Here is a 26,406-nt window from a genome sequence, read left to right as displayed (position 1 = left end):
GTTAACTGTTGGGTATTCGTCAGCGTGACAGCCTGGAGAATGAAATCGTTTCAGCACTGGCTATGTAAATATCACTCTGTAGTGCCAACTTGAAAGGTAAAAGTCTTAAATGCTTTGTGTCCAGGATGTAAGGGGTCTGCAGAAATTTTAACCAGCCTTCTCCTGATCCTAGACCTGTACAAGTGCTGAATTCTGTGCATTCTGGTGATCCTCTCTGCAGGCCTGATTATTCTTTGCAGTGTTGGCCAGTTATCATGAAATAACTGTGATTAACAAAATTAGTTAGCTGACGTTTAGTTATTGGCTAAAGTTTATTTTTTCTTTGTCCCCTAAAAGATCTCAAATGCAACACATCATGGCCGATCTTAAGAAATTCAATAACAGATGAGAAACTCTGAGTACATTTTGTAAAATAAACATAATATTGATGGTCAAACATGACGGTCTGGAGATGATTTAATGCAATGGAATGAACTGTCATCATAGACGGAACCATGAAATCTGCTCTCTACCAGAAAGTCCAGAAGGAGACTATTCCTTGATCCGTTCATAACTTTAGGCTTAAGTGCACTTGGGTCAAGTATCAGCAAGCCTACCTTTGAAGACCTTGAAAAACTACAATGAATATTTGCATTAGCTTAGTAAAAATCTAGATCTAAATCTGACAAACACCCAAAGTCTCACTGACAGTTACTTCCAAAGCTAAAGTTCAGTAGTTATGTCTGTGGGTGGAGCAACGGGGAGTAATACTTTCTCATAATAGCAACTTTGGCTTGGACAGCCTCTTCTCTTAATAAATGAAATATTTTGAGAACTGTTTTGAATTTAAACTCATCTGATCTGAAACAGCTAAATGTGACAGAAAACAGAGGCCTAACCCTTTTAATAGCCCTTCAAGTTACAGAAATGTTATCTGACGGCCTGATCATTCATGGTGAAGATTGCTGACTTGACAGTAGTTTAACAAACATCATTCACAACCAGAGGAAGCCACAAAAGGTCATTGTTCAAGAGGCTGGTTGTACAGAATGCTGTATCTATGCGCATTAAGGGAACGTTGAGTGGAAGAAAACACTTGGAACAGTTGCACAAGCAATGGGAATACACACAGGTCTGAGAGGGTTGTAAAGCCAAGCCCATTCAGAGTTTGGGAGAGATTAAAGCTCCCCATTCAGCTGGTTTAGAAAACCTATACAGTGCTGTTATTTTAGACATCTGTTCCCCTGACTTCTCTCTCATTCCTTCCACAATCCTTTGTCAGTGGTGCATAGGCCTCTGTGTGATGTAGTCCTGAATTAACTCATGTATGAGTACAGCAGAGCCTCGCTTCAGGCAAAGCAGGTGTCGCTGCTTTACATCTCTTCAACTTTACTTGACGTCTCTGCCAAGGGGAGCGAAGATGCAGACGTGTTCTGGAATTTGTGTCCTCAAGCTGCAGAGCATATAGCTGTCAGATGTGCTCGATCAATACATGGGTACACTGAGTCTCGAAAACCGTTTTCCTGCTGAAGTCTACTTTGTGTGCCGTCAGAGTCAGTGTTGCAGGTATTATTGACACAGAGACTAGAGGTTTGTGTGGTTAGAATGGGATCGTCTGTCCAAGAGTAAGGTCTAAATAAACAGCAGGTTGGGACATATGTATGCCTCTGCAGAACTGAGGCCAGCCTACGAAAACCGCAAAAATTTAGCTGTAGGAAAGCTTGTTTTAAAGATCATGCATTTAGATTTTGTAGTTTGTCCGTAAACCTTTGTAAACCGAGAATGTCGGGTTAGGTTCTGTCTGGTGCCACCATGTAGTTCTATAATTAGAATGGAGGTGCTGTGGTTTTGAGAAAATAATCCATTTTGAGCTTATTTTCTAATATGAAAACAATGACATTGAAAGTCTGGAACCTCGTTATTGAATCGTATTGTAAAAAAAAAAAAGAAAACAAAACAAAAAAAAAAGAAGATATTTTTAGAAGTCTAAACTCGGTGCCTCGCCCTGTTAGACTGTTTGAAAATCTTGGAATCTTCAGGTATTTTTGTGTAACCACAACACTTGTAGCATGACTCAACTCTTCAAGACCAGACTATACGGATAGGGGTTCTCTGGGTGGTCTCTGCCACAACCCAGAGTTCTCCTTGATCTCATTCCTCTGTTAGTAACACAAGAAGTTGTTGGACTTTCAGCCGCCTGTGGGATATAAGAGAATAAACTTGGCCATTTTTTCCTGAGAAAGCTGTCTGATTATTGGCCAGTGTTGCAAATACTGATGCCTGGATGTTAGTCATGCCTAAATGACTGTAATTTGGAGCAGGAGAAACACGCAGTGAAAAAGAGCCATGTTACTTTTCCTCAGAGGAGATAGAGTCATTTTGCTGTTGGTGGGGTTACTCATTGGAATGCAGATGCTTCTTCCATATTAAATCATTTCAGATTTGATCAGGAGTGCATCCATAGGAAGGTTTTGGAGCGGCCCCTGACCCATATATCAAGGATGACACAAATTTGATTCACCAGCTCAGAGGGTTAATTTAAAAAATGTCGGTTAGAATTTCTATTTTATGCAGAGCTTTTCAAGTAGATTGAAACAAATTGAAACATTAAAATGGAAAATGTGAGGTAGACAACATTAAGTATTCATCTTATTAAGCAAGAGTTTGTGTACGAGTAGGTAACGTTCTTGTTGCTGAGAACATACACATGATATGTAGATGAAGATATTAATGGCAAAATTTATGAGTATTGTATCCTGTTTTTTGTGCTACCATGTTTAAAGAGAGAAAATGTAAAAAATAATTTTAAGTATAAGATCTAAAATGATTTTATTGAAAGACCTCTTTCAATTAAAATTAGATTACTTTGTTTCATTAGAACAAAATGAGATGAGTTTATTGCTGATGAGGTGAAAAGAATTGTACAATTGTAAAAATAGTTTTTGCTTTTTTCATAAATAGAAAATATGTATGTTTTTCCCCTGTGAGTACTTTTAACTCAACAGTTTTGGACTTTGTGATAAAAGGTTTGGACACCACAGCTTTAGGTCATCCATACTCCTGGGCCCTCTCTGTTGCTCTCTTTGATTTGGATTATGATCCGATGACTGAGCTCGCCTTAGAAAAAAGTAAATTTTTTGCAGATTGCCATTTGGTTTTGATCATTATTCATCAAAATTACCAGACGGCGACTCATTTTAGTTCACCAGACTTTAATTTAAAATGTCTTGGTCAATCAGTGAGTACATGTGACTGCTCTCTAGTTTAAGGCCTTTGGAAGGGAAATGGGCCCACAGCGTCACAGCTCCTCTGCTTTACCTAACAGGCAACATGAAATGCCTTTTCACATATTTATCTTTTTTGCCAGGCCCAAATAGTATTTTGTGTCAAAAAATACCCATTCAAACTTAATTTTACTAAAGCAAAACGTCTTAGGTTTGATCCCATAGACAAAGAAGACCTCTAGTTGTTTACGTTTCTGTTGGTAGGACCACCATGCTTCCCATGCAGCTCGGCTGGCATAAGGAAGATGTCATAACAGTTGGTGACTTTTTACTGAAGATTGCGAAGATGTTTTTATTAATTTCTATCTTCATAGTCACTGTATTTAAATAAACATTGCTGTTTGTCTAGCCTTGTTTGTCACAGTTACAGTTTTTAAAGATTTTAATAACTCCTCTAACTATTGATATGGGAAAATTTTATCAAAAAAACTTTTTTTTTCTCACATTGATTACTTGGCTTATGTAGCTCACCAATTCTTTAACCACTTGTTTTAACATCTTTCCCATTCTGGCAGTGTCTAACCTGTTTACGTTTTTCAAATTAAGCTGCTGCAATATTAGATGAATTTAAGACTTTTTATTCCTGGTGAGAAGATTGAGGGAGCTCACCTACAAGACGTAGCTGGATACAGATAAAGTCATACAATATGCCTTCATCAAAGTTATCTCAGCTCTGTATCTGTATCTATGCTGAACTGATTCAGAGAACAGGATCCAGGTTTCTGTGGTTTGATGTCATGTCTCGTCATGTGGCGATAAAGTGATTCCACAGACTACAATATGTTTGATTACATTTCACAAACATCAGTTAGAAAGTGTTTTTTCCTGCATGAGAGCACCCAGAAATCGTTTAGAAGCTCTTATAATTAATAACTGTGACACAACCTTTCACCACCTGTTGCTTTGCAAATGCCGATTTCTACCATCTTTATACCTGGCTCCTTCATTTAACCTGTAATTTTGATGACAAGTGTCAAACAAAGTGCACAGCTTGGCAAAGCCAAGTGTAAGATCCCCTAAAGCATTGCTAGGAAATCCATCTGAGAGCACATAAAAAGGTAAGAGGTGGGTGGAGGAAGGAAGCAATGGGAGCTGGATGAGATCACCGAACTTGTAATGAAAAAACATTAAACGACAGTTCATTGAAGCAAGAAACAGAAAATCCACAGAAATCTTAATACAGACTTCAATAGGAATGCTTATCTGCAAACTGTTCGATGATGTTTATTTGTCTTTCTTTATTTTTTTGTAAAGCTCTTTCCAGTCTGTGTGTAAAAGTGCAATGAGCTTACGGGTGCGGCCTTGTGAATCATGACTCTGTGTTATGGAATGAAGGGAGCGGTGCCAGTTCGTTGTTTGCAGGACGGTGGAGTTTGGTTCAGAGGAAGGAGTGGGGGTCTGTTCAGGCCACAATACTGCCCACAGAGACATGCACTACCTCAGACATGCATCTCAATTATTTATTGGATTAAGATTGTTATCTTCAAACTGATAAACTGCACCTGACTGAATTGATGAATGATAACATGCTTTTGAGTAACTTGGTCTTAATCATAACAGATTTGTACTAGAAAATGTATTTAAAAATGAGGGTGAGGTTAGAAATGAGATTTTTTTTGTTTTTTATATATATTTAAAAATTCCATGTTCATCTTTCCTTCAGGACATAGCTCCATCGTGAGGCGGCATGTCAAATTGTGATTCCCTGGGAGTCGGGGAGCTGCTTCCCCAAGACGTGATCCATGTTTTTGCCCAGGAAAAACACAGCAGAAGAGGCCGAAAGAAGCGCACTCGCTCCTTCGGTCGAGCTTTCAGCTGGTTCAAGAGAAAGAAGAGGAAGAACAACTTCAATAATGGGCAGAACCACGGTATGGGGCCCCCTCTGGACCTGGACCTTGATAGACATCGTTCCGGTCATCATGGTGGACACAAGGGAGGACAGAAGTCAGGGAAGCAGATCCATCAACATGGAAACAGTCATGGTGAGACCCCACAAGATGCAGGCTTTTTTAGTGTGAAAGAATTGTTCGATTTAACTGGTCAGTGTTTCAAGACACAGTTGGCAGAGAAAAAGTTGAATATCATGTGATACGGTGCATGGGACATTTTATGTTTTATTTAGACATACCTCCATCCATAGCTTAAAGGTTTTACTGTTTTGTACTGAGAAATGGCATTGAAACTTTAGTTTTTCTACTAACATATTTTCAAATCACCACATTTATCCAGAAAGGAGACAAAAGGTATCTTATTGTTTTTTTTTTTTATCATCAGAGGGTCAGAATTTTACAGTTTCTGCTGAAATTGGTCACAAAGTCCCTGATTGGTGCATCCTTTAAATATAACGGAAAGGTTTTTATCTTTTTATCTTCATTTGCCAAATTATTTGTTGATTAGTAACGCACAGCCAGATTAAATATATCAAAGCTAAATTCCCTCTTTTTTGGTTTATAAAAGCATCAACAAACACCACTTTGTTAAGGTTCAGACACATAGCTACTGTACACTGTGATTAAAAAATGGGGATAATTTTGGAATTGCTTCATTTTCTGTTGGATTAAAGTGTACTACCTCCATTACCAACCCTGCTTTGAATTTTAATTAGATGATCAATGGTTGTTTCATTTAGTTATCCCACTAAAACAAAGTTTACATAAATTGAGTTTGTGAATACTGTTGTCATCATGAAGCTGGTTTGGGCAAAATTGGAATCTACAGACAAGACAGCAAAGAAAACCAGAAGATCTAGCAAAGCTTCTTCTGTGGATCTCTAATTAAGGTGTCTGAGTAAACATTTTTAAATTAACTAATAAACCCCATTTACTATTAAAGAATCTGGTAGAGGGTATGAATGGATAAATGATCTACTATTGAAGTTAGAGCTTGCTGTAGAGGTTAAACTGAACTTGTAGGTTCACAGATGGAGGGTTTCAGATCACAGTTCTGACCAACAACACTGCTGTCACTCTGCCCTTTCTGCCATTCAGCCCTCTTGTGTGTAATCACACACCACAGCGGCATTTAGCCATCTCTGTTTTCCATGTAAGAATTACTAAAGGAGAACCCTGCCGGAGTCACACTGCAGTTGGATAAGATAAAACTGATGTTTGAGTTTTTGCAGCGCATGCTGCTGTTGTTGTCCTTCTGAGGATGGGCTGTGCTTTAGAGAAGGAATGTTGCTATTTGTCATTTGCAGGTTGCTCTAGTCAACTCTTGCTCTTTAGTTGACCTAAAATACTTAAATGTATAGAAGAGTCTGTTTGACTTAATACCTCCAAAATGCTCAGTTTTTTTTATCTACAAATCATCTCCCAATCATCTCACGTCCACCAATGTGCCTGCCAGAAAGCAAGATGGTTCTTTTTAAAGTGTTGTATTTGAACATTAAAATCAAACATCTTGTCTTATTTATTGAAGAAACACTTTATGTTGCTTTCACATTCAGTTTTTAAGAGGATTTCTTCACTTCTAAAGAAAGAATTTCTGCTTGTTGATTCTTCTGAGCATTTTATACGATTGGATGATCGTTTTCTCATGTCCACACCTACATTTCTTAATATTTTTATTGTACAATCACTGATGCTAAACTTTTTGAAAATGACAAAATTTTTGATGAGGAGCAGGAATTTCTTCTAAAATTTTATTGCTAAATATTCTTACTGGTCATCAGCAAAGCAGCTGTGTTTAAAGTTTAGCACTAGGCTACTTCCCACACTTTTGGGCATTTTATCTTGGCTTCTATTACAAAAATTAGTTACAGATATAAGACATGAAAGAAAAGAAAAGTGCATGATAGACATAGTATTTTAGATTAATGCTTAAACAAAAGCGTTATGAAATTGTTTTAATAAATGCATTAACTTATTTGTCCCATAACATTTTAGGAGTTATTTTTTAAAGGACAACACAGGGTTGATGGGTTTGTAGACTGAAAATTAGACTTCATACATGCAATAAATTGGAAAGAAAAAAACTCCTGCTATTTCCTTCCAACCTCTTGCATATATCCAAATAAGTCAGATTTGACTTTGATTGTAGATGAGAAGAGAAAAAGAGGAAACCTCTTCAAATATTGTCTTTGCTGTCTCCCAGAGAGATTTGTGTTTGTTTGGATGTTTGGATGCAGACATCCATTCCCTCTTTTGGCCTGCCAAATCATCATGTTTGATGTGCAAATATCTCTGTTCTTCAATTACTCACCTGAATTTAGTGTTCCTTAAAAGCCGAGGACAAGATGTACATCTTGTCGATGTGTACTTTACTGCAATGTTGGTGCCAAATTAACTAAGGAGTGCTTCATTCTTTACCCTCTAGATACAACATACGGCAAGAATTGGCTGTCTCTAAATAATAGTGAGTAGAAACCTGCTTTGAGAGAGCCTGTTTTAGAGAGAAGTGTTCATAAATTACCAAGAAAGTTGCAGCAACATTTGACTTTTCCCAGAGCTGCTCTTTGCAGATCATGTTGGAGCTTGTAGAGCCACACTCGTATATCAGCAAGCTTTTCTTTGCCAGCACAGTTTCTCTTTGTGAGACCAATTTTCTTTGAGTCCATTGCAATGTGAACTGTCAGTTCTAGCTACAGTTCTAGTAGCAGATTAATTGCACCTTAATGCAGAAGACATGAAATACTAACACTTCATGTTCAAACAAAAAAAACCTAGCTTTCCCTTGTTATTGAGTGTGCTTAGAAAAAACAACAAAACTGGAGGCCGTGTTTAGTTTCTCAGGACTGTTTACTTGTGTTTGCCTGGCAGCACTTATGATCCTGGCTCACTGCTTTACAGACGGAGGCGCCTCTGCTCGTTTATTTTGCTTCATGTTCTCATAGTGGAAGTTCAGATCGTAAGAGGGGAGGGTGTTGGGGATTTCCATGTGATCCAAAACTCATTCAGTCTCATATCACCAAATGAAACCTACAGCACAGGAAAATCTAGACAGTCTTTTTTTTCTATTTTGATTTGTTTGACTGTCTCTTTTTGCAATACATTGACGTCAAAGCTGACTCAGACATACATTTGTGGAGTCAGTTGCAGAACTTTTGCACAGTTCTTTTTTTGTTTGTTTTTTTGGGGAAAAAAATCAGTTTGAGAAAGCAAACTTTGAGAAGAGATAAGGTCCTTTTGTCCTCTTTTCCAAAGTTATTTTAGAGGCTTACACCATCCGAGCTCAATCTTTTAAGTTCATGCACTCATTTGGATCTTATTTTCTAAAACAAAAAAGATGAAAAACATTTACGCATATGTATAACGGCACCTACGGACATGCTTTTTAAATTATGTACCATTTCCACCTTAAAGCACCAGGCCTCAGGGAACCAAGCTGCTTATTACTACAGAGTTTGAAGTTTGAATGTTTGATTTATGTGTAACATAGTCTGTGATTGAGCCCTTAGCAATGATCACTGAAGTAGCGCTGGCAACAAGCATAGCACAATAGATGCTGTTGATGGGGAAAGGAACTCCTAAAATACAAAGTAGCAAGTTTATTACAGAAGCAAGTTATGCTTTAGTGCAACATTTGCCCAGAAAAGTGAGTCCCTCCAGCTAAGGCCTCCCAATCACTAATAGCCTGGTATGGCAGGCAAAGTGCCAGTTAATTAAAAGCCATGCCAGGATTGTTAGGAAGGGGGAGGCACCCAGGGTTCTGGGTTTGCTTACCTGTCAACTGAAACTATTTTATATGAAGCCGTAACAATTGTACTTAAGAGGCATGTGCACATACAGGGAAACTAGGATGTAACTAAAGGATTTGCAGCTTTGACTTTGTGATGAAATATGTTATGATGTTTATGACTCTGAGACACATCGGCCAAATTACTTTAGAAAAATTATTTTCACCTCCATTTTTTTGAAGCAGGTTCTCATTCTTCAGTTTCTTCTCGATGTTCTTTTAATTCCCATTTACTTCACGTTTTGTGAGCAGTTTTGCACTGTAGACCCAGTTCAATAGCTGAGTCAGTAGCTTAGTGTAATTTGCCCTTAAGTTTCGGTGTCCCTAGTATATCTGTTAAAAGTCTTAAGGTAAACTTGGTTTTACCGCATTAGCTTTTCTCACACTAATTTAAGAACACATTCAATAATTCTTATAAAATATCTGTAGCCAACTGTAAATCAGTTTTTAAATTTATTAATATTTTATTTGGTAATTAATGAATTCCTGTTTCCTAGGTAAATATGACATTTTTGCACATTTTTACTTAGCCACTCAAGTTCACATGATGCATATTGATATTTATAACTCAAAGGGGTCAATAAAAATCTTAACAAAATTGTTACACAGAAATGAGATACAACCAGCAGAAGTTCCCAGACCAAATATCCTTCATGTTATCGTCTGTTCAGGGAAGTTCATCTTCTTTAGACGCTGTGTGTGAGACTGATATGTAAACATGATGTATATCATATATCAACGTCTCCACCAGCAAATATATAGCAGTTAAGCTGACAAAGAAGATTCTGCTTCACATAAATTGTGACCGAAAACAAGTTAAGGCTTATTATGCTCAGAACAGTAAAATAAGTAATAAGTCTGTAGTATTAGCAATGCTCTTCTTTAAGTATTGGTACAAGCTGTAGGAATAACTATCTGTACCCAAGACAAATTTTCTTTGGGACAATAAAGTTCATCTTATCATCTTATCTTATCTTAACTTCAACGTGCACACCGAGCAAAGTGATGTCAGCAGATCAGATATTTTAATTTTTTATTTTCTCTTGGACATGATTGAGCAGGTTTGCCTGGATTCCTTGTTTGCCGTTTCATCCGAACCCTTTGTAGGCTTATCTTACCCTTTGCTCCTATGGTGGAGCTTTTCTGTAAACATGGCAACTGGAGCTTCTCCAATCAGAGAAACTGAACAGAAGCAGGCCTTGTGATAAACTCTGACCTTCTAAAGCCTTTAGTTTTGTTAAACCATCGATTCTGCTTTGTCTCATCTGATGTTGTTGCATATTGTGTCTTGAAACAGTCAAAATTAATTGTCTTTGGAGTTTCTTTTTTATTTTAGTAACTCACTGAATGTTTATATGTGTTTGCTGCTCATATCATGCTGTCATTTGACTCAAAACTAGACAAGAGGTTTTTCTCCTTCTCCTTACTTTTCCGTATTGCTGGCTTCAAGAAAAATTGACTTCAGTTTAATGAAAAACACCCTGGTTAACGGCTGATTAGGTCATACAGCCCTGGCTAGATACGTTTCGAAGGTCACCTGTTTGCTCGAAACACTCCCTGAGATTCCTCACATTCCTGATCTTTTAGATATTTCTTTGAGGAAACCAGAAAAACTGAGCCCTTTGATTGAGTTTGCTTACAGCTTGCATGCCAGGATCAGGCCTTTTGAACCTGCTAATTTGATTTCCTTTTTTTCAGTATCTGGTAAAAGACTTTTCTTCCCAGAAGTGGAATCTTATATCAGTTGACTAACTAAATCTTGTGTAAGATATTTGGGAAGTATTGCACATAGGCATTGAATAGAAGCTTTTAACTGCATATGGGATTTAATCTGAAATCGTCACCATTTCAGATTAAAATAGAGATTTACTGAAAAGATTTCTTTTGGGCAATTTCTAATCTCTTGTTTTTGTAAAGCTTTGACCTGAGATATCTGACAACATATCCAAATCCAGCATGTTCAATCACAAGTTGAAAGCTCAACAGGGATTATAGTGTACTTCACTTATATTGTACTTCGTTCATCCTTTATATTATCTGCTGAAATTCTTGCTCTCTTTCATTCCCTTGCAGCCTGAATGAACTTTGGACATGTCTCAACATGCTGTAGAAAATAGTGTCTTTATGTTGGTGCATTTCTATAGTTAATCTATCATGATCTCTAAACACCTCACTCATACCAAAAATGTCTACCTTTTTGTCTTCTTTAAGTAACAGCACACATACTGAAGAGTGTTATTACAGCAACCTGGTACTTATGTGTTATGTTCACTGATCTGAAAAAAGATTAGATTTAAAAAATATATTTTCTTACTTGCAAGTTTTCAGGATCACACTCCAGTCACCAGTTCGTCTCTTGAATTATCTCTAGATTGAAGTTCACATAAGGCCTACTACGCTGCTTTTAAGGCTTAATTTTACACAGCAGTTTTTGGAGGAAATTACAGATTATGTTTTGCAGATATGAGAAAAACCATGGAGAAAGGAACCAAATTTTCCTAGAGATAAAAATCAAACCAACTCCTCTGAGTTTACCATGACTGGGAGAGACAAGTTACAGATTCCATCTTTATCTTTGAAAAAGATTGTACCTGCAATATATTAGGAAAAAGCTATTTGTTACTTGTTTTCTCACTTATGTAGGAAAGACTTGAACAGAAAATGAATACCATAGTTGATGCAACCAGGTAAAATTCATATAGCCTTGTGTTTTTATGATCATGGATGGTGTTTGGATCTGGTTTTGCTTTCATACAACTTTTTTGTTCTCATTTAAATGATCAAACAAATGAGTTGTGTTGTACCATCTTATGATAAGATCTGCAACCCACAGCCCAGTGCACTTCCTGCTTTTAAAAGCTGATGTATTTCCATACATCACTTATTAGGAAAGTAAAGAGAAAGTATTATCAAGTCATTTATCTTTTATGCCATATGTATTAAGAAGGAATGCGTCTAATAGTTACAGGATAATGGCTCTTGAGGACTGGACTCCTACTTTAAATGGTTTGGTCATTTTGTTGTTTATTATTTTTTTGCCTTTGCAGCTGAGCTTCGCAACAGTTGCATCATCTTTATAAGTAGCAGCAGACTCTCTTTAGTCTGAATTTGACCTTTTTCAAAGTGATAAAAAACATGACAGATGGAGAATCAGAGAATCCAATCAGAAAAACTGAAGCAAGTAGCTAAAACTTGGTGTTTGGCTATGCTCAATTTAGTTGTGGACTCCTTCTCAGATCTGAACTTTACCTTTTGAGACAGATGTAGTGAAACATCCCTATGACTTCTTATTTTATAAATAGACGTTTTTTGATAACACATTGTGCTCCAAACAAATTCTGTCTTTAGTTAAGACGTCTTGTCAGGATTCAACAAAAGTTTCAAACTCCATAAAGCTGAAGGCTTTTTCCTTTTAAAGCTGTTAGATCCTGATCAGTTTTAACATCACTTGGATGGATTTGCTGCTGCAACTCCATGACTTCTTATGTGGGTTTTTTTTTATAAAAACTTGCTGAAATAGAATTGTTCAATTGGCTGAAATACTGCACTGCCTTAGACAGAGACAAAACATACAACAGCAGAAGGCACCTTGGTTGTTCCACATGGCACAAAAACAAAGAAGAGCAGGAGAACAGGTTTGAGAAAGATTACTTGAGATAGTTTCGCTCTCTCTGTTTCTTGGCGGGAAGTAATCAACTGCCTCTTTAACTGTTACTTTGAGGGAAATTATTCCCTGAAATAGTTCCTGGCATAGCTCTGTGACTACTTTTTTATTTTGGAACAAAAATACTATTTTAAAGGCTATACATTTTATAAATAATTTTTTTATGCATTGGCACAGTAAGATTTAATATCTGAGACTCATTTCTGTCTGAAAAACCAGAAACAGGCAAAAGACAACACTAAAAAACAGAATGATGCAGACACCCAAAAAATGTTTGGCTTTGATTATCTGTTACCTAAACAGTTGCGCAACAGCTTCACAACAGCAACTGGGTTTTCAGACCGTTTAGTAGGATTTTCTAACAATAGCTGAAGAGCCACCACACCCACATGTGAGATGCAGTCATATTTAGGTCACTTTTAATAATGAGGATTGCTAAAAGTTGGAGCTATTCATCTGAACTTCCACTAAATGTGCCAGAAGGTTTTGTTGCATCATGTTCCTTTTTCTCTTTGTTGGGTTAGTGCTTGGTTTCATTGTTAATGAAACCAGCTAATAACAACAGGGATCATTTATGAAATGAAAACATTGTTTCATTGTCAAGATATGCAGATGTGTGACTGTGGTGTTACTCCAACTGCACAGGTTATTGTCAGAGAAGGGAAAATGTTTGCCAGCACACTTCTTCATGGACGCTGATAAGTATGTGGCTTGTTTTGTAAATTTATCAAGCCACCATTCTTGAAATGTGTGGTTTGGTTATTCAATTTCAGAACAACAGACATCTGATAGTCTTGTTAAAGATAGTTTTGTTCATTTTACTTCACCAGTTTAGCAACTCAAGTCAGTGTTTGATATTATTGCTGCTTTCCAATGGCATTTTTCTTCTGTAAAAGTAGCTTCAAGAGGCACACATGCCTGAAAAACTTTTAAATATTTGATTTCACATAACATCAAATGTTAGTGGTTCGCCCTAAAAATGTATACAAACTCAATGTAAACAATTTTAAATGTATGGTTTGACTTTTTCTTTGCCACTTCTCAAAATGAGAAAAACAAAAAATCCTGTCTTTCAAGAAAGGCAGATAGTTGATCTTAGTAATTTAGTAAATGTCTAGAAGAAAACAAGATTTTTGTCTAAAGTTGCTCTTATCAGTCTGAGAAATGGCTAAATCAATACAATGGCCAAAAAGGCTTAGCAATGATTGACCAAAGTTCAAGAACTTAAAAAGGTCCTCAACACTCACTGGTAAAAACTGCAACAAATGTTTCGGTGGGAGATTATACATCTCCCGTAAATAGACTATTTTGTGATTTTTTAAAATATTTTGTATTTACCTTGAGGTAAATACAGAGAGTTTTATATGGAAGCTTATATATGAAAAGCAGCATTATGTCAAAGTGGAGCATAAAAAACATGAGTTGTTTGGGCCATACCATTATTTTTGGTTATTTGGGAGTTTTCAGAGCAGGTCTGAAGTTCAAAATATACAGTATAAATGCTGGTTTCATACCTAAAATAGAAGTTATAGTAGGCTATAGCTTTTTGTGATGTAGCTTCATTTAAGAATCTGCACTGACACCCAAACCTATAAAGCATTAAAGATTGTTGTTGGATCAGCTTTATATACATTCTTCCAAAATCACTTTCGGTAACCACCTATAAAGAGTTTTTAATACTTTTTCTGACAGGTTTTCAGCTCTTCAATGCATTTATTGTATGAGTCTGGACAGCCATTGCCTGGCTGGCAGAGACAAACACCCCTTGAGGTGGTATTTTGAGTATAACTTATAGCCATGTTTTATTGTCTGTCACACATATAGTAGAGACTTTTGGCAAACTAATCTGCCATTAAACGGGCACCAGCAGGTCTGAATATTTTCTGTTCTGCTCACCATTTTCAAATATGATTTAATTTATTTTCAGAACCTTTCAGACTTTATTTTAAAGTTAGGAATAATTTTTCACCTCCTTGCTGTGAGGTTTCAGATGGATTGGCCTGAGAAGATAACACGTCCATTGACCTGTGCGTTGGGTTCGTTTGGAAACTGTTTATTTTGAGAGGAATCTGATACATGCTGGTTTCCTGGGGAATCAATTGTGTCATCTGACTCTGATCATGGCGTGTGTGTACACGCCACACGATGCAGGTATATCTGTTACCTGGATCCATTTTCTTCTCACAACACTCGTGCTTTCCAGCTGGGACTTTTAAATTTGATTTAATGAAAACCATGAAAGAAGTTGATGGAGAAGGCCAAGGTTTGACCTGGGTGCATTAACACGCATGTCTACCAAAGTTTGATTTCAAAAGCGGTACGCCTTCTGTCCTTTCCCACAGTGATCACATAGCCTTTATTTAAGTTTGCACCGATTATTGAGGCTAAAACACCTGGCAGATGTCACCCTCAGAGCTGCAAAGAACATCTCCGCATGGTTGTCTTCCTGATTTTGCAAAACAAGGTAAAAGGGCAAGTTAGGACAGAGACCGGAGGTGTGTGCATGTGTGAGACTTTGCTTCATTCCCACATCAATACCAGTTTGTCTGCGGCAAGACAAACTGAAAACTTGTGATTCGGTCTGTTGAGAAACTGATTGGCTGCATTTAGCTGTTGTTCCAGGACTTTGGAACAACAGCTAACTCAAGAGAGTCCCCCGCACTGCTGGCAGAAGACCCATGTGTTGTAGAACCAGAAGGAACAGGAAGAGTTTCTTCTGTTGCAACATACTCCCATGAAAGCTTTTGGTTCTGTCTAAAAAAATCATCTAATCTCAAAGAATCACTATTGCACATCTGAATATCTTTTTAATTTAGTATTTTAAGATAACTTTAGTTATTCTATTTTGAAAATATGAAATACATTTCTCTTTAGCTCTCTTTACTCTGAAACCTCTAAGTAAAATCCATTGGAGTCAATTCCCTTCAGAAGACACCTGATTGGTAAATAGAGCTCACCTGCATGTAATTTAATCTCAGTGTGAATGCAACCATTCCTTTAGGGTTTTTAAGGATTGTAGAGCATAGATCTAGTCATATTCATGTGTTAGAAAGCCCATTACAGATTTTTAACATCTGGCCACCTCTCTTTGTAAAATTTCTTGCCTGGAAAAATTTTTTGCCAGCTAGTTTAATAAAAACATGACAGTTCCCATTATGCTCATTTGAATCTCATTTTATTTAATTTTAAGTAGTTCTATATTTTTAGTTTTAGTTCACTCTTTTTATTATGGTGTTATTATGCCCCGATTCCCTCATTTCACCACATCTAATACATGTTCTAATCCCTTAGTGTTTCTTAGATTACAAAAAAAAAAAAGAGTTAAGCAGATGTTTGGTTATTTTGTTGTGATCTCATCTGAATTAATTTATCTATTTCCATGTCAAATAAATCCTAACTAAGCTGCTTTTTTTTCTCCTGGCTTCCAAACTTGACTGGAATAGTCACACAGTCAAATCCATCAGAATGAATATCCAAATCTGAGATGTAAACACGAGTTTATTGAGTTCATAAATAATCAGCAGCAGGTTTCTCACAGTCCAGCAGTGACAGATGGTGTCATTAATATGGACAAGATTACAGAGTGAAGGATGAGTGACAGTGTGGGGCTTGTGTTGATGGGCAGGCCTGCCCCACCCATCACTACAGGCGTCTCTAGTTCTCTGTATCCTGTCATGGTAACTAGATAGGGATTTTCCTAGACTCACTTAGCTTTGTACATGCTGAGCAGCTCTCTGTTTACACATGTGGACAGAAGGCTTTTTAGCAGCCAGTCCTGTTAAACTAGAGCTATGTTTTTCTTGTCTTAAAGTACCGGTACCACTCGTCCGTTTCTTTGCAAAGTGCTTTTGTCTGACTCATTTGTTAGGATCACAACCATGGGAATGTTTTCCATTTGCTCAGATGTCAAACATTCCTCCATGTCATGCCTGTTCAGCACACCAGGAAGTGAAAACCCTTCACACTCAATGTAAAATTTACAGATGACAAATTAACAGAATTAGGAAGGTGTTGTCACAACACCTTAACAGCTTCTTGAGATTTTGGTGCCTCTCCAAATCGTGCAAGTAAAAAATTCAAATTAAAAACAAACATTCTGTTGTTTTTCATGTGTTTGAGTGTTTCTCTGGAGTTGCAGGCTTCTGTTGAAAACATGCTTTTAAGCTTACTTCGCTTGACTAATTTCGGTTCACTTACTCCATCTTGTGGCAAAACAGCTAAGTTTATGTCTCTGTACATGAACTCAAAGAAAGAAAAGAAGTTCAAAGTTCTGTTAACAGTGTAGCCAGGAAATGCTGATTTTTAGTATCTCTTAAACTAAATTAAGAGACTAATTCTAAAAGTTAAAGTTATAATATATATTAATAAATTTATACAAAATAAAGTATTTTAAACATTTATTTATAATAATTTTATGGTTACAGTTTATGGGTAAATAAACTTCTAATTATTGTTTGTTACAATTATGTTTTAACATTGATTCTTCGTTAGTTGTAAGCCATAATAACTACTAGAGGTAAAAGCGTATTTGGCATCTATTTGATCTACATAATATGTGAATTTCACTATTTGTATTGCACTAATGAAAGAAATAGACCTTTTTCCTAATATTCAAATTTACAGAGTTTACCTGTAGTTTTAAAAAAGTTTTAAAGTGAAAGATGCAACACAAAGCAACCTTGATGCCCCTCTACCTTTTAAGCCTTGGCAACTCCTGCTTTTCTCTTTCTGATATTGTTTATGAGGTCAACATCAGCAGCATCTGCTTCCTGGCTGACCAATCATGGGTGAGCAGATGAGGAACAACAATGAAATTCAGAATATCTGTTTAAGTGTGAATGGAGGGGTGTTATGTCAGGAATTAGGCTAAAGAGGATTACTGTCTGGACTCTGTTGTCTATTGGCCGTCCAGCCGCTCTTGTTTTGATGACATCGATGTCATCAAAACATTGATGTCAAAAACATCTCAAAAACTGTCTGTTTTTGAGATGTTCCTCATCTGTTGATCAAAGGTCTATTTATTGAGAGTATATTTTTGCCCTTCCAGACAATTTTGGTGTATTTTACTCTAAACTTTTGGATCACTTTTTAATTGAAATAAGAAGTAGCAATGGTGGTACTTTCAACTAATTACTTTATCTTGTATTTTAACTGCTTTCCATCTGTTTTGAAGAATAAGGGTAAGTGAAAACAGCCTTATTTGCTCGTTGAAGTAGTCTGATATTTGTTGCTGCTCCCTGGAAATCTAAAGTATTTTATTATTCATGTTCAAACAACAAAATGTACATCAAGAGACATTGCTAAGAATGCTAATGTTATATGTTGACATTTAACACCTTTAAAGAAACAAAAACTGTGTCTTTAAAATGTTACTTAAGAAACTAAAAGGAATTTAAATTAAGCCTACCTGTAAATAACTAAACAGTTTTGTTTTCTGCATCTCAGAAGCCACTGTAATGTTGTTACAGCAAAAGAAAGTGAAAACTGGCAGCAGCCACTAAGCTAATTCCAGTCTAATTAAAGAAGTAGAACAGCTAAATGCGGAGCAGTTCTGACGATTACATAAAGGTCTTGTGATAGGTTGATGATCTGAGTCTTTAATGTTTGGAGTACAAGATAAAAGTACATTTGTTACTTTTAGTTATTGATTGTTTTTATGTATTTGGGATTAGTCTACATACAGTAGAATTATGGATCACCTATTGCTAATGGATCTCAATGGGGTCAAAGTGTTAGTAAACATCAAATATTTCACACAAGATGGTGCCATTACAAACCAACTAGTTTCATTTTTCCTCACGTGCTATCTTCAACTCTTGGAGGTTCTGGTAGCCTCTGTAATGCACTCCGATCTTTTTTTTTAACATAGATTTTGGTGGGATTTAAGTCAATTAATTGACTTGGTCTTTCTGACAACTTTATTTTCTTTTTCTAAACTCAAATTTAAAGTTTTCTTGCTTGTGTGCTTGGAATTATTGTTTAATGTTCAGATTCTTATCAACGTCCAACTTTCTTATCAATTTTCTTTTCTTTTTCTAAAATCAAATTTACTTTGTTTCGTGCCTGGAATTTTGTTCTGATTTTTGTCACGAACGTCTTAGGAAATTTGTCTAGTCATTCTTCCTTCAGTTATATGAAGTCTGCCAAAACCATGTGCTGGAAAAACAGCCCCACACCATGATGTTCCCACCTCTAAACGACAATGTCTTTGCATATTTGTTGCGATAAATCCACATTTTCCTCACGGTTGGGTTTTCTCCAGTGTGGTTCCAGCACTCTCTGTAACCTGTCAGGTCTGGGGTCTGCTCCATCCAACAGGATAAAAATTTCTGCGTCTCATTTCTTACTGTTCTGGTCTCTCTGTTTTGTTGGTGTTTGGTCAAAAGAAGCTTCAAGTTAATGTGAGCTAATCCGGTTTTCCTGTTTTGCTTTTCTTTCGACCAAGCTGCCCCAAAGCTAAATGATGATGACAAGACTCCAGCTCCCCCACAGTTCCAGGAGAATGTTTTTATCGAGAGCAGCAGGTCCAAGTACATGGAGGACCTCCACACCGAGGCCCTCGAGGGGCTGAAAATGATGCAGGAAGAAGGTATGCTGATGTGATTAATTTGAAAGGAAGGGATGTTGTTACTTGTACGAATTTGCAGTGAGTCTGAACATGTTTTTTTTTTGCCAGAAAACAGTAATGGAGTGGAGTATCAAGATAATGAAAGCACAGTTGTAAGTTTGGCATGCAATTTTATGTACATATAAATGAAATGTTTTTATTATCCGTTAAATATATTTTTACATTTCATTTTATCCTAGTCGACTGTGACGGTCCAAACAGACGGGGAAAGTGCAGGGTTCGTGACAGACAGCACCATTCCTGACACATCCTCAGTTATCTCAAGACAGTCATCAATGTCCGCAAGATCGTCCCGCTCTGGACTCACCAGACAAGGTAATGTGATATAAACAGTATTTATCTTATTATCATCATTCTACAGGTTTCACACTCGGATTTGTAGTCTTTTATCCTTTTTTTCTTTCCTTTTTAGTGTTTGTTTTTGTGTAAACTTTAACCAAAGGTTAAAAATGTACTTTAAATTGTCATAGCCCAACACAACAAAATGTGGTTATATGACTCAACTTGGTAATATCTTCCACTAAAGATGCTCAAAGGTTTCATTCTATCAGGGACTATAGGATAACTTGTCATATTTCATTAGACTCAGTGGGTCCAATTTTAAAATCAGGTCAACCAACCTGATTTTAAGTGAGGTATGACATAAAATCTTAAGAGAATGCAAAATTGAATTCACTTGTAAGTGAAATTTGAGCATTTGAATGGTTATTTATCCCAGTCATTCATCAAACAACTTGAACTAGGAGGGAAAAAAACTGTTCTGCAATGTAAGTACATTGATTTGGGGGAAATGGAATAGGTTGGAACGAAATGTGCATCTGAATTGGCAAAGGGTATAAATGACTCAGTACCATTTTTATTATTTAACTAATTTCCTATGCTTTTTCAGCATCAACATTCAGACCACTGAACTCTGGTAAAAAGTCAGAAAAAAGCAAAACACGAAAACGTCAACGGAGGAGTGTTGCAGGGATTCCACGACATGTTCAGAAAGAGTTTGGTATGCAGCTAATTTTTTAAAATAACATAACATTTCTTTGTTGCTTGATTGTAAACATTTTTTTATTTTTTTACTTTCATCAGGCTTGGATAGAGTGGGATGGATGGTAACTCGGCGGCTGGATGAAGAACAACTTTTCAACAGAGATACGGATAACAGCCCTTCGACTGTTGGGCCAGAATCACCAGAAGAACTTGGTTCCATTCCTCAAACCTCAAACATCATCCATCCACTTAGTAAAGAGAAGGTGGCGCAGCTGAATGCTGCCCATGCTGCTCATAAAGACGACCTGGCACTGCTGCACCGTTTCACTCCTCATTCTGAAGATGAGCGGAGACCTCGGTCCGTGGCTGTGCCGTGGATGACTACTGCGTCCAGTCTCCAACAAAAGCCCCCTAGCCCAGTTATGACCATGTCACCACAGGCTGCATACATGTCTAAAATAATTCCTAATGCTGTGCTACCACCCTCCGTTGACGTAGTGGAAATCAGCCGCAGTCGAAGTCGCAGCAGTGTCCGCATGGTCAGCAAGAGCAGCCTGTTGGTGTCCAGCCCAGCTCCCTCTCGCGCTTCATCTAGAGCTTCTTCATCCAGAACCACTTCCTCCAATATCACCTCTGTCTCCCGCTACAATGGTCCTACTCTGTCTGACACTTCCTGTTACAGCAATTCAGATTCTTCAGAGACCTTGGTGTCCGATTCCTCAACCATCTCCAGCAACAGCAGGCAAAAAATGCCTCACAATGTAGACACGTCTGCTAAGCATTATAAGGTCAATAGCAATTATTCTAATGGCACCTTCAACACCAAGGTCCTAATTAAGGGAGAGCAGAAAGATGGGCAGTTTGTGCGTAGCCTCTCTGTCATTAAGTCCAAACGAGCTCCACCTCCTCCAAGTCGCTCCTATTCCCTTCACAGCAAAATGAAACGGCGATCACAGGATCTGGTAGAGCTTCCAATAGAACCGTCAGCCCCTAGCAAGGAAAAGGAAAACCATAAACCTGGATCATCCCCATTGCCCTCCTCATGTGTAGACAGCCCTGGTTATCACGGAGATACCAGCTCTCTAGATGACTCTACAGGTTCCACATTATTCGCTTTAAAGAAATCTCAGCTACTGGCACCAAAGACGGAGGATTCGAAAAAGGCTGCAGCAATAGATTGCAAGGATGCTTCAGAAGAAAAGCAGGAGCAGTTTCAAGAGAACAAGCACACTAGATTATTGTCTCCATCCAGTGGTTATTCCAGCCAAGATGGAACATCCCCACAACAGCCACCCAGCACGTCTCCAAAGCACAAAAAGGGGTTCTTTACAAAGCTTCAAAAGTTATTCTCTGGGCCGAACTCTTCTAGTTTGGCTCCAGGCGTCTCGACCCAGACAGAGATTGCTGAACCTAAACATGACACAGTCAGCGTCAGCCCCTCAGTTCAGACCCTGAGAGAACTCTTCAACATCCCTCCTCCACCCAAAGTCCATGCCCCACCACCGCCTCCCCCTGAGGTATGGGCTCACAGTAAACGTACATTTGAGTTACTTCTGGGGCCTCCTGCTCCTGACAACCCTATTGCCATCATAAAGAAGAATCCAAAGGACAGGAGACAACAGAGACAGTCTCCCTCGGTGTCTAGAGAAGGATCTGTAAAGAACTTTGCAGTAGAAAGAAAACACAAGAACATGGCGGTAACAGTAGAGCCAATAAATGAATCGCTAGAGGCAAAGAAAGTTCAAGAAAGTGGGATTTTAAATGCAGAAATTCACAAAGAGAAGATTGAAAGATTGTCTCAGAATGGAGATTTGGAAGGTAACATTAAGAAAGAGAAAGAGAGCGTATGTGACATTTTAAATGGGATATTAGTGAAGGATATAGAAAAGCGTGAAAGAAAAGGTCAGAAAACGTCCAGCCAAGCTGCAGAGGGAATGACGAACACGGCTACATCAACCACCATTTCATCAGTGAATATTTCTTCATCGGTGAGTGGTCCTCTACAACTCAGCGCCACACAGACCACTGAGGCTTCCAGATCTGTAAAAGTTGTTTCGCCTGAATCATCCTGGCCTCCCCCTCCTCCACCAATGGCTCAAGTTAGCATCAACGGAGCGGATGGGCTAGATTTCCCACTTCCACCACCCCCATTCTTCGGTGAGGAGGGAATGATTTCACCTGTTCAAGTGCCACCAAATGGGAACAGTTATGGTTGCAAATCATCACCTGGAGCTGTGTTTAGTAGACAAGATGTGAAAGGAGATTGTATTGAGGTGTCTCCATCACCAGGTATCCCGCCTCCCCCGCCCTATACTGCTCCACTTCCACCAACCACTGAGACTGAAAAGGGCTCTGTCCCACCAAAAGAGTCTTCAGTATCTGCTTCACCAGTTAAAGAAGTCCATCTTCCGACAGCTGTAGAGGTTTCTAAAGACTTTACTCTTCAACATACCCAGGAAACATCTTACTCCACTGAACAGGCAGGTCCACTGAGAAAGTATGTTCCACCTCAGAGTATTCCACCCCTACCACCACAGCTCCAACCGTCAGAGCAGGAAATAGATCCTCCAGACAAGAGTGCCCCACCAAAACCTGAAACTAAAGAATTACCAAACAGTATTTTAATCCCTCATCAGTGTATTCCTCCCTCTCCTCCCAAAGAGCCTCTGCTCAAGTCTTCAACTGATCATTCAGGAACTGACGAGGCACCAATTTTACCACCATCTGAGTTCAGAAATGCTTCTTTACTAAAAGAGGAAGAAGAAATTGCTTCTACTCAACCTATTAACATTCCGTTGCCTCCACCTTTGCCAGCACAGATTCCTGCGGACAGTAACCATAAATATGGTCCTCTGAGCATAGAAAACCAACACCAAACGACAGCTTGTGCATCTGATGTACATAGAGAACAGTCGAATGTTATCACCCCTTCCCTCTTGAAAATGGTCAAGCTTCGGTCTGTTGAAAACAGTCTGGAACCCCTTGAAACTCAAGAGCAGGCCTCTTCTAAAGGTGTCCTTAAGGACCCCTCTTCTACTATAACATCATCACTTCTACAGATGATCAAACTTCGGTCTGTGAACAACAGCCCTGAGCCCACTGAAAGTCCCACAGGCGTAAAAGAGGAACCAACACCATCTTTTCTCCAAAAGGTAAAGCTCCGGTCCATCAACAACAGCCCCGAACCAGCCGAAGTTGCCAAGGATTCAGGCGAGGCATCAGTGTCCAGTGCCACCCCATCCTCTCTGCAGACAGTCATGCTTCAGGATATTAACAACAGCCCTGAACCCCCGGAAGCCGCCAAGGATGCAAGCGAATCATCAGTATCCAATGCTACACCATCTTCTCTGCAGACAGTCAAACTGCAGGTTATTAACAACAGCCCTGAACCCGCTGAAGAGGTCAAGGATGCAACCAAGGAGTCCGTAAAGAACAGTCCCGAACCCCTGGAAGCTAAAGAGCAACCAAAACCTGAGACCCCAGTGAACCAACAGCTCCCTGACAAAGAGCTCCCAACCTCATCTTCCACTAGTGAGGCTCCTCAGAAGCCCATCAGAAAATCTCTGATCATGACCTATCCCACTTCCACATCTCCACCTGCCACCATCACCTCAACACCAACTCCGTCTCAGTCTGTTGTAGTTTCAACTGCAACTTCACCAACAGTTGTTGCTCCAATGAAAGAGTCTCCTCCTGCCACAACCTCTTCTGGCTCCATGAACCTGCAAGAGGCCATCCGCCTCAGGACAGCTGCCAGATCAAAACAGGGTCCTTCTTCTCGGCTCTCACCTTTGTCCCCTCTAGACTACCTTAAATCGCCGACAAGTACTGCAAGCTTTATCTTCTCCAAAAGCAACAAGAAGGTAGTGATTGAGACGAAGCAAAAGCAAGAAGAGAAGGAAAATGTGCAAAACAACGAGGAAGATTCCACTAAGGTGACGAGTGAAGGAGAGTCAAAGATAGCAGGGAGAGTGCCACCACCTGTAGCAAAAAAACCGAAAGCAAAGGGTAAAGAGGCTGAGACCAGTGACGCTGTGGAGCAAACTGCAGGACAGGAAACACAGCTAGATGATCTCAAAGGTAAGAGCAATTTGAATAAAGAGATTAACTTGTTTTATTGATCTATGCCTGAAGGAATAAATGCTTTGAAAAAAAGTTTTTTTTTGTTTAACACTATTTAACTTAACAGTTTTTGTCATGCCCAGAGCTGCGCTGCTTTAACAGCCGACATTCAAATCAGCATCACTGCTACAGTCCAACCCCTTTCACACGCTACAAATCTAATTGTATCTGCCCTTTCCATCTGCAGATACCACAGAGGAAATAAACGGGACAGCAGGTACTGTTCAGAGCGGGACATCATCAGCATGAATGCAAAGCCTGAAGGAGACCTTGGAAGGACTAAATAACACTGACTTCTTTTTAATGCAACTGTTTGAGAAACAAATGGATTTGAGTTGATATGGTTCTTATTTTCAGAATTTATGCATTAGAAAGTTTGAATTTCATGTTAATGGTGTGGGTCTTAATTTTCATTCATTCATTTTGCATTTTAGAGAAAGCAAGTAATGTATATTTTTCTTGCCAGAGGGACTTTTGTTCATGGTACTCAAGATGTGGAGGGCATATGCTGCCCTCTAGTGTCAACAAGTGATTGCACCACTTAAAATATGTCCTGCTGAATCAAAAGCTTCAGTCTTGCTTGTATCAATGGGATCTTTGGGAACTAATTTGTGTTTATACAACATTTTTGTTTATTTAACATCTCTAATAATTATGGATGTGTTCCAGAGTTCTGTATATTTTCCAAAAGAGTTTCCACACCAATTATATTTGTTTAAAAAACTATATTAAGTTATTTCTGATGTTTCATCTGACTTCCCTAGAGAGGATTTCACTCAATGCAAAGTATATTGTTTAAATTTGCAGTCAAATCAGAAAGTCATTATGAAGCCCATTTCATGCTGCTTTTCGTTTCTGACGGTGGGGAGCGATGCTTTCCACTCATAGTTCCAACTTATTTTTGTTCAAACTGGTTTTAGAGGCTGAAATGGAGGATATAATCATTTATAATGAAAATTAAACACTGAAACAAATTGTGGGATTTTAATTTCTCTACTCCATGAGTGCTGTGAAACTATTGCCTCCTTTACAGATTTTCTGCATTTCACACCATTTCACAAATACTGTACATTTCAATCAATCAATCAAATTTTATTTGTATAGCACATTTCAGCAGCAAGGCATTTCAAAGTGCTTTACATCATATCAAATACAGAAACACAATGCAACATAGAATCAACAATCAAAACACGACATTAAGTCAGATTCCATCAATAAATTTCTAATTGATTATGTTTCAAATACAATCCTAAACAGGTGGGTTTTTAGTTGCGTTTGCATCCATAAAAGATTTACCTGTTACACTCCTACTGTGTTATATGGAACAAAATACCTATTACTATTTTTATTCCCACTCACGCTCACAATCACATGTTTAAAACAATGTAAACAGCATTTTAATGGGCTTCTGGCACAAGGCTCCATACACCTCTTTCACGGAATTTCGAGCAGGGACTCCGCCGTCCCTCACGGATTTTTTTGTGTGCAATTCTATGGTACCTGTTAGTGTCTACATTTAACAAAGTTAACCTGATTAAGGTGGGTGGACCTATCCAATCCAACCAGGCTCCATGTCAAAATACATCTGCTCTCCAAACCTAACTAGTTGTACCACCCTGGGTATTAACCACTTCTATCATATGTACACAGTTCTCCTATTTAACTGCAAATATGTTCATTTTCTGAATTGCTGTTCTGGATGATCTTGGTCATTTGGGAAAAGTCAGAGCTCTTGCTTTTGGTCTGCAGTATTTTTCTTTTTCTTGTTGCTCTCTTATAGATGCCATTTTTAAGTCTTATCTTGTTAATTATAACCACCAATCTGAAATGAAGCAACTGGAACATGCAGTACTTGAATGTTCTGGGATTCACTCTTGCAGTATTTTTGGTAAGAAAACCACTACTGGAGGTTAAGTACACTTCCATGTTTTCAGTATTTGAAAATAGCTCCAACTTAGAAATCCATGTTTGAACTGAATTTAACAGAACAAGTTAATTTATTGGTTACAATTATAAAGTTTGATTTGAACCACATGTTAAAAAAAACAAAAACTATAAATCCATAAGGGCGC

General features: G+C 38.2%; 1 protein-coding gene across 1 annotated transcript in view; it reads left to right on the top strand.

Annotated features, from left to right (window-relative positions):
• LOC114134084 (uncharacterized protein KIAA1522 homolog) overlaps positions 1 to 25,309 on the top strand; it is a 30,363-nt gene extending 5,054 nt beyond the window's left edge. Inside the window, exons 2-8 of the mRNA XM_028000365.1 lie at positions 4,927 to 5,245; positions 19,046 to 19,189; positions 19,277 to 19,320; positions 19,408 to 19,543; positions 20,118 to 20,228; positions 20,312 to 24,292; positions 24,522 to 25,309. Of these exons, the coding sequence (XP_027856166.1) occupies positions 4,951 to 5,245; positions 19,046 to 19,189; positions 19,277 to 19,320; positions 19,408 to 19,543; positions 20,118 to 20,228; positions 20,312 to 24,292; positions 24,522 to 24,583 (4,773 nt within the window). The 5' untranslated portion in view covers positions 4,927 to 4,950 and the 3' untranslated portion in view covers positions 24,584 to 25,309. The remainder of the gene's footprint in view (positions 1 to 4,926; positions 5,246 to 19,045; positions 19,190 to 19,276; positions 19,321 to 19,407; positions 19,544 to 20,117; positions 20,229 to 20,311; positions 24,293 to 24,521) is intronic.
• Positions 25,310 to 26,406: the final 1,097 nt, after the last annotated feature.

The sequence above is a fragment of the Xiphophorus couchianus genome, chromosome 19 (assembly GCF_001444195.1).
Source record: "Xiphophorus couchianus chromosome 19, X_couchianus-1.0, whole genome shotgun sequence".
Taxonomy (NCBI): domain Eukaryota; kingdom Metazoa; phylum Chordata; class Actinopteri; order Cyprinodontiformes; family Poeciliidae; genus Xiphophorus; species Xiphophorus couchianus.
The sequence above is the reverse complement of the archived record's forward strand: the minus strand, read 5'-3'. Positions and strand labels throughout refer to the sequence as shown.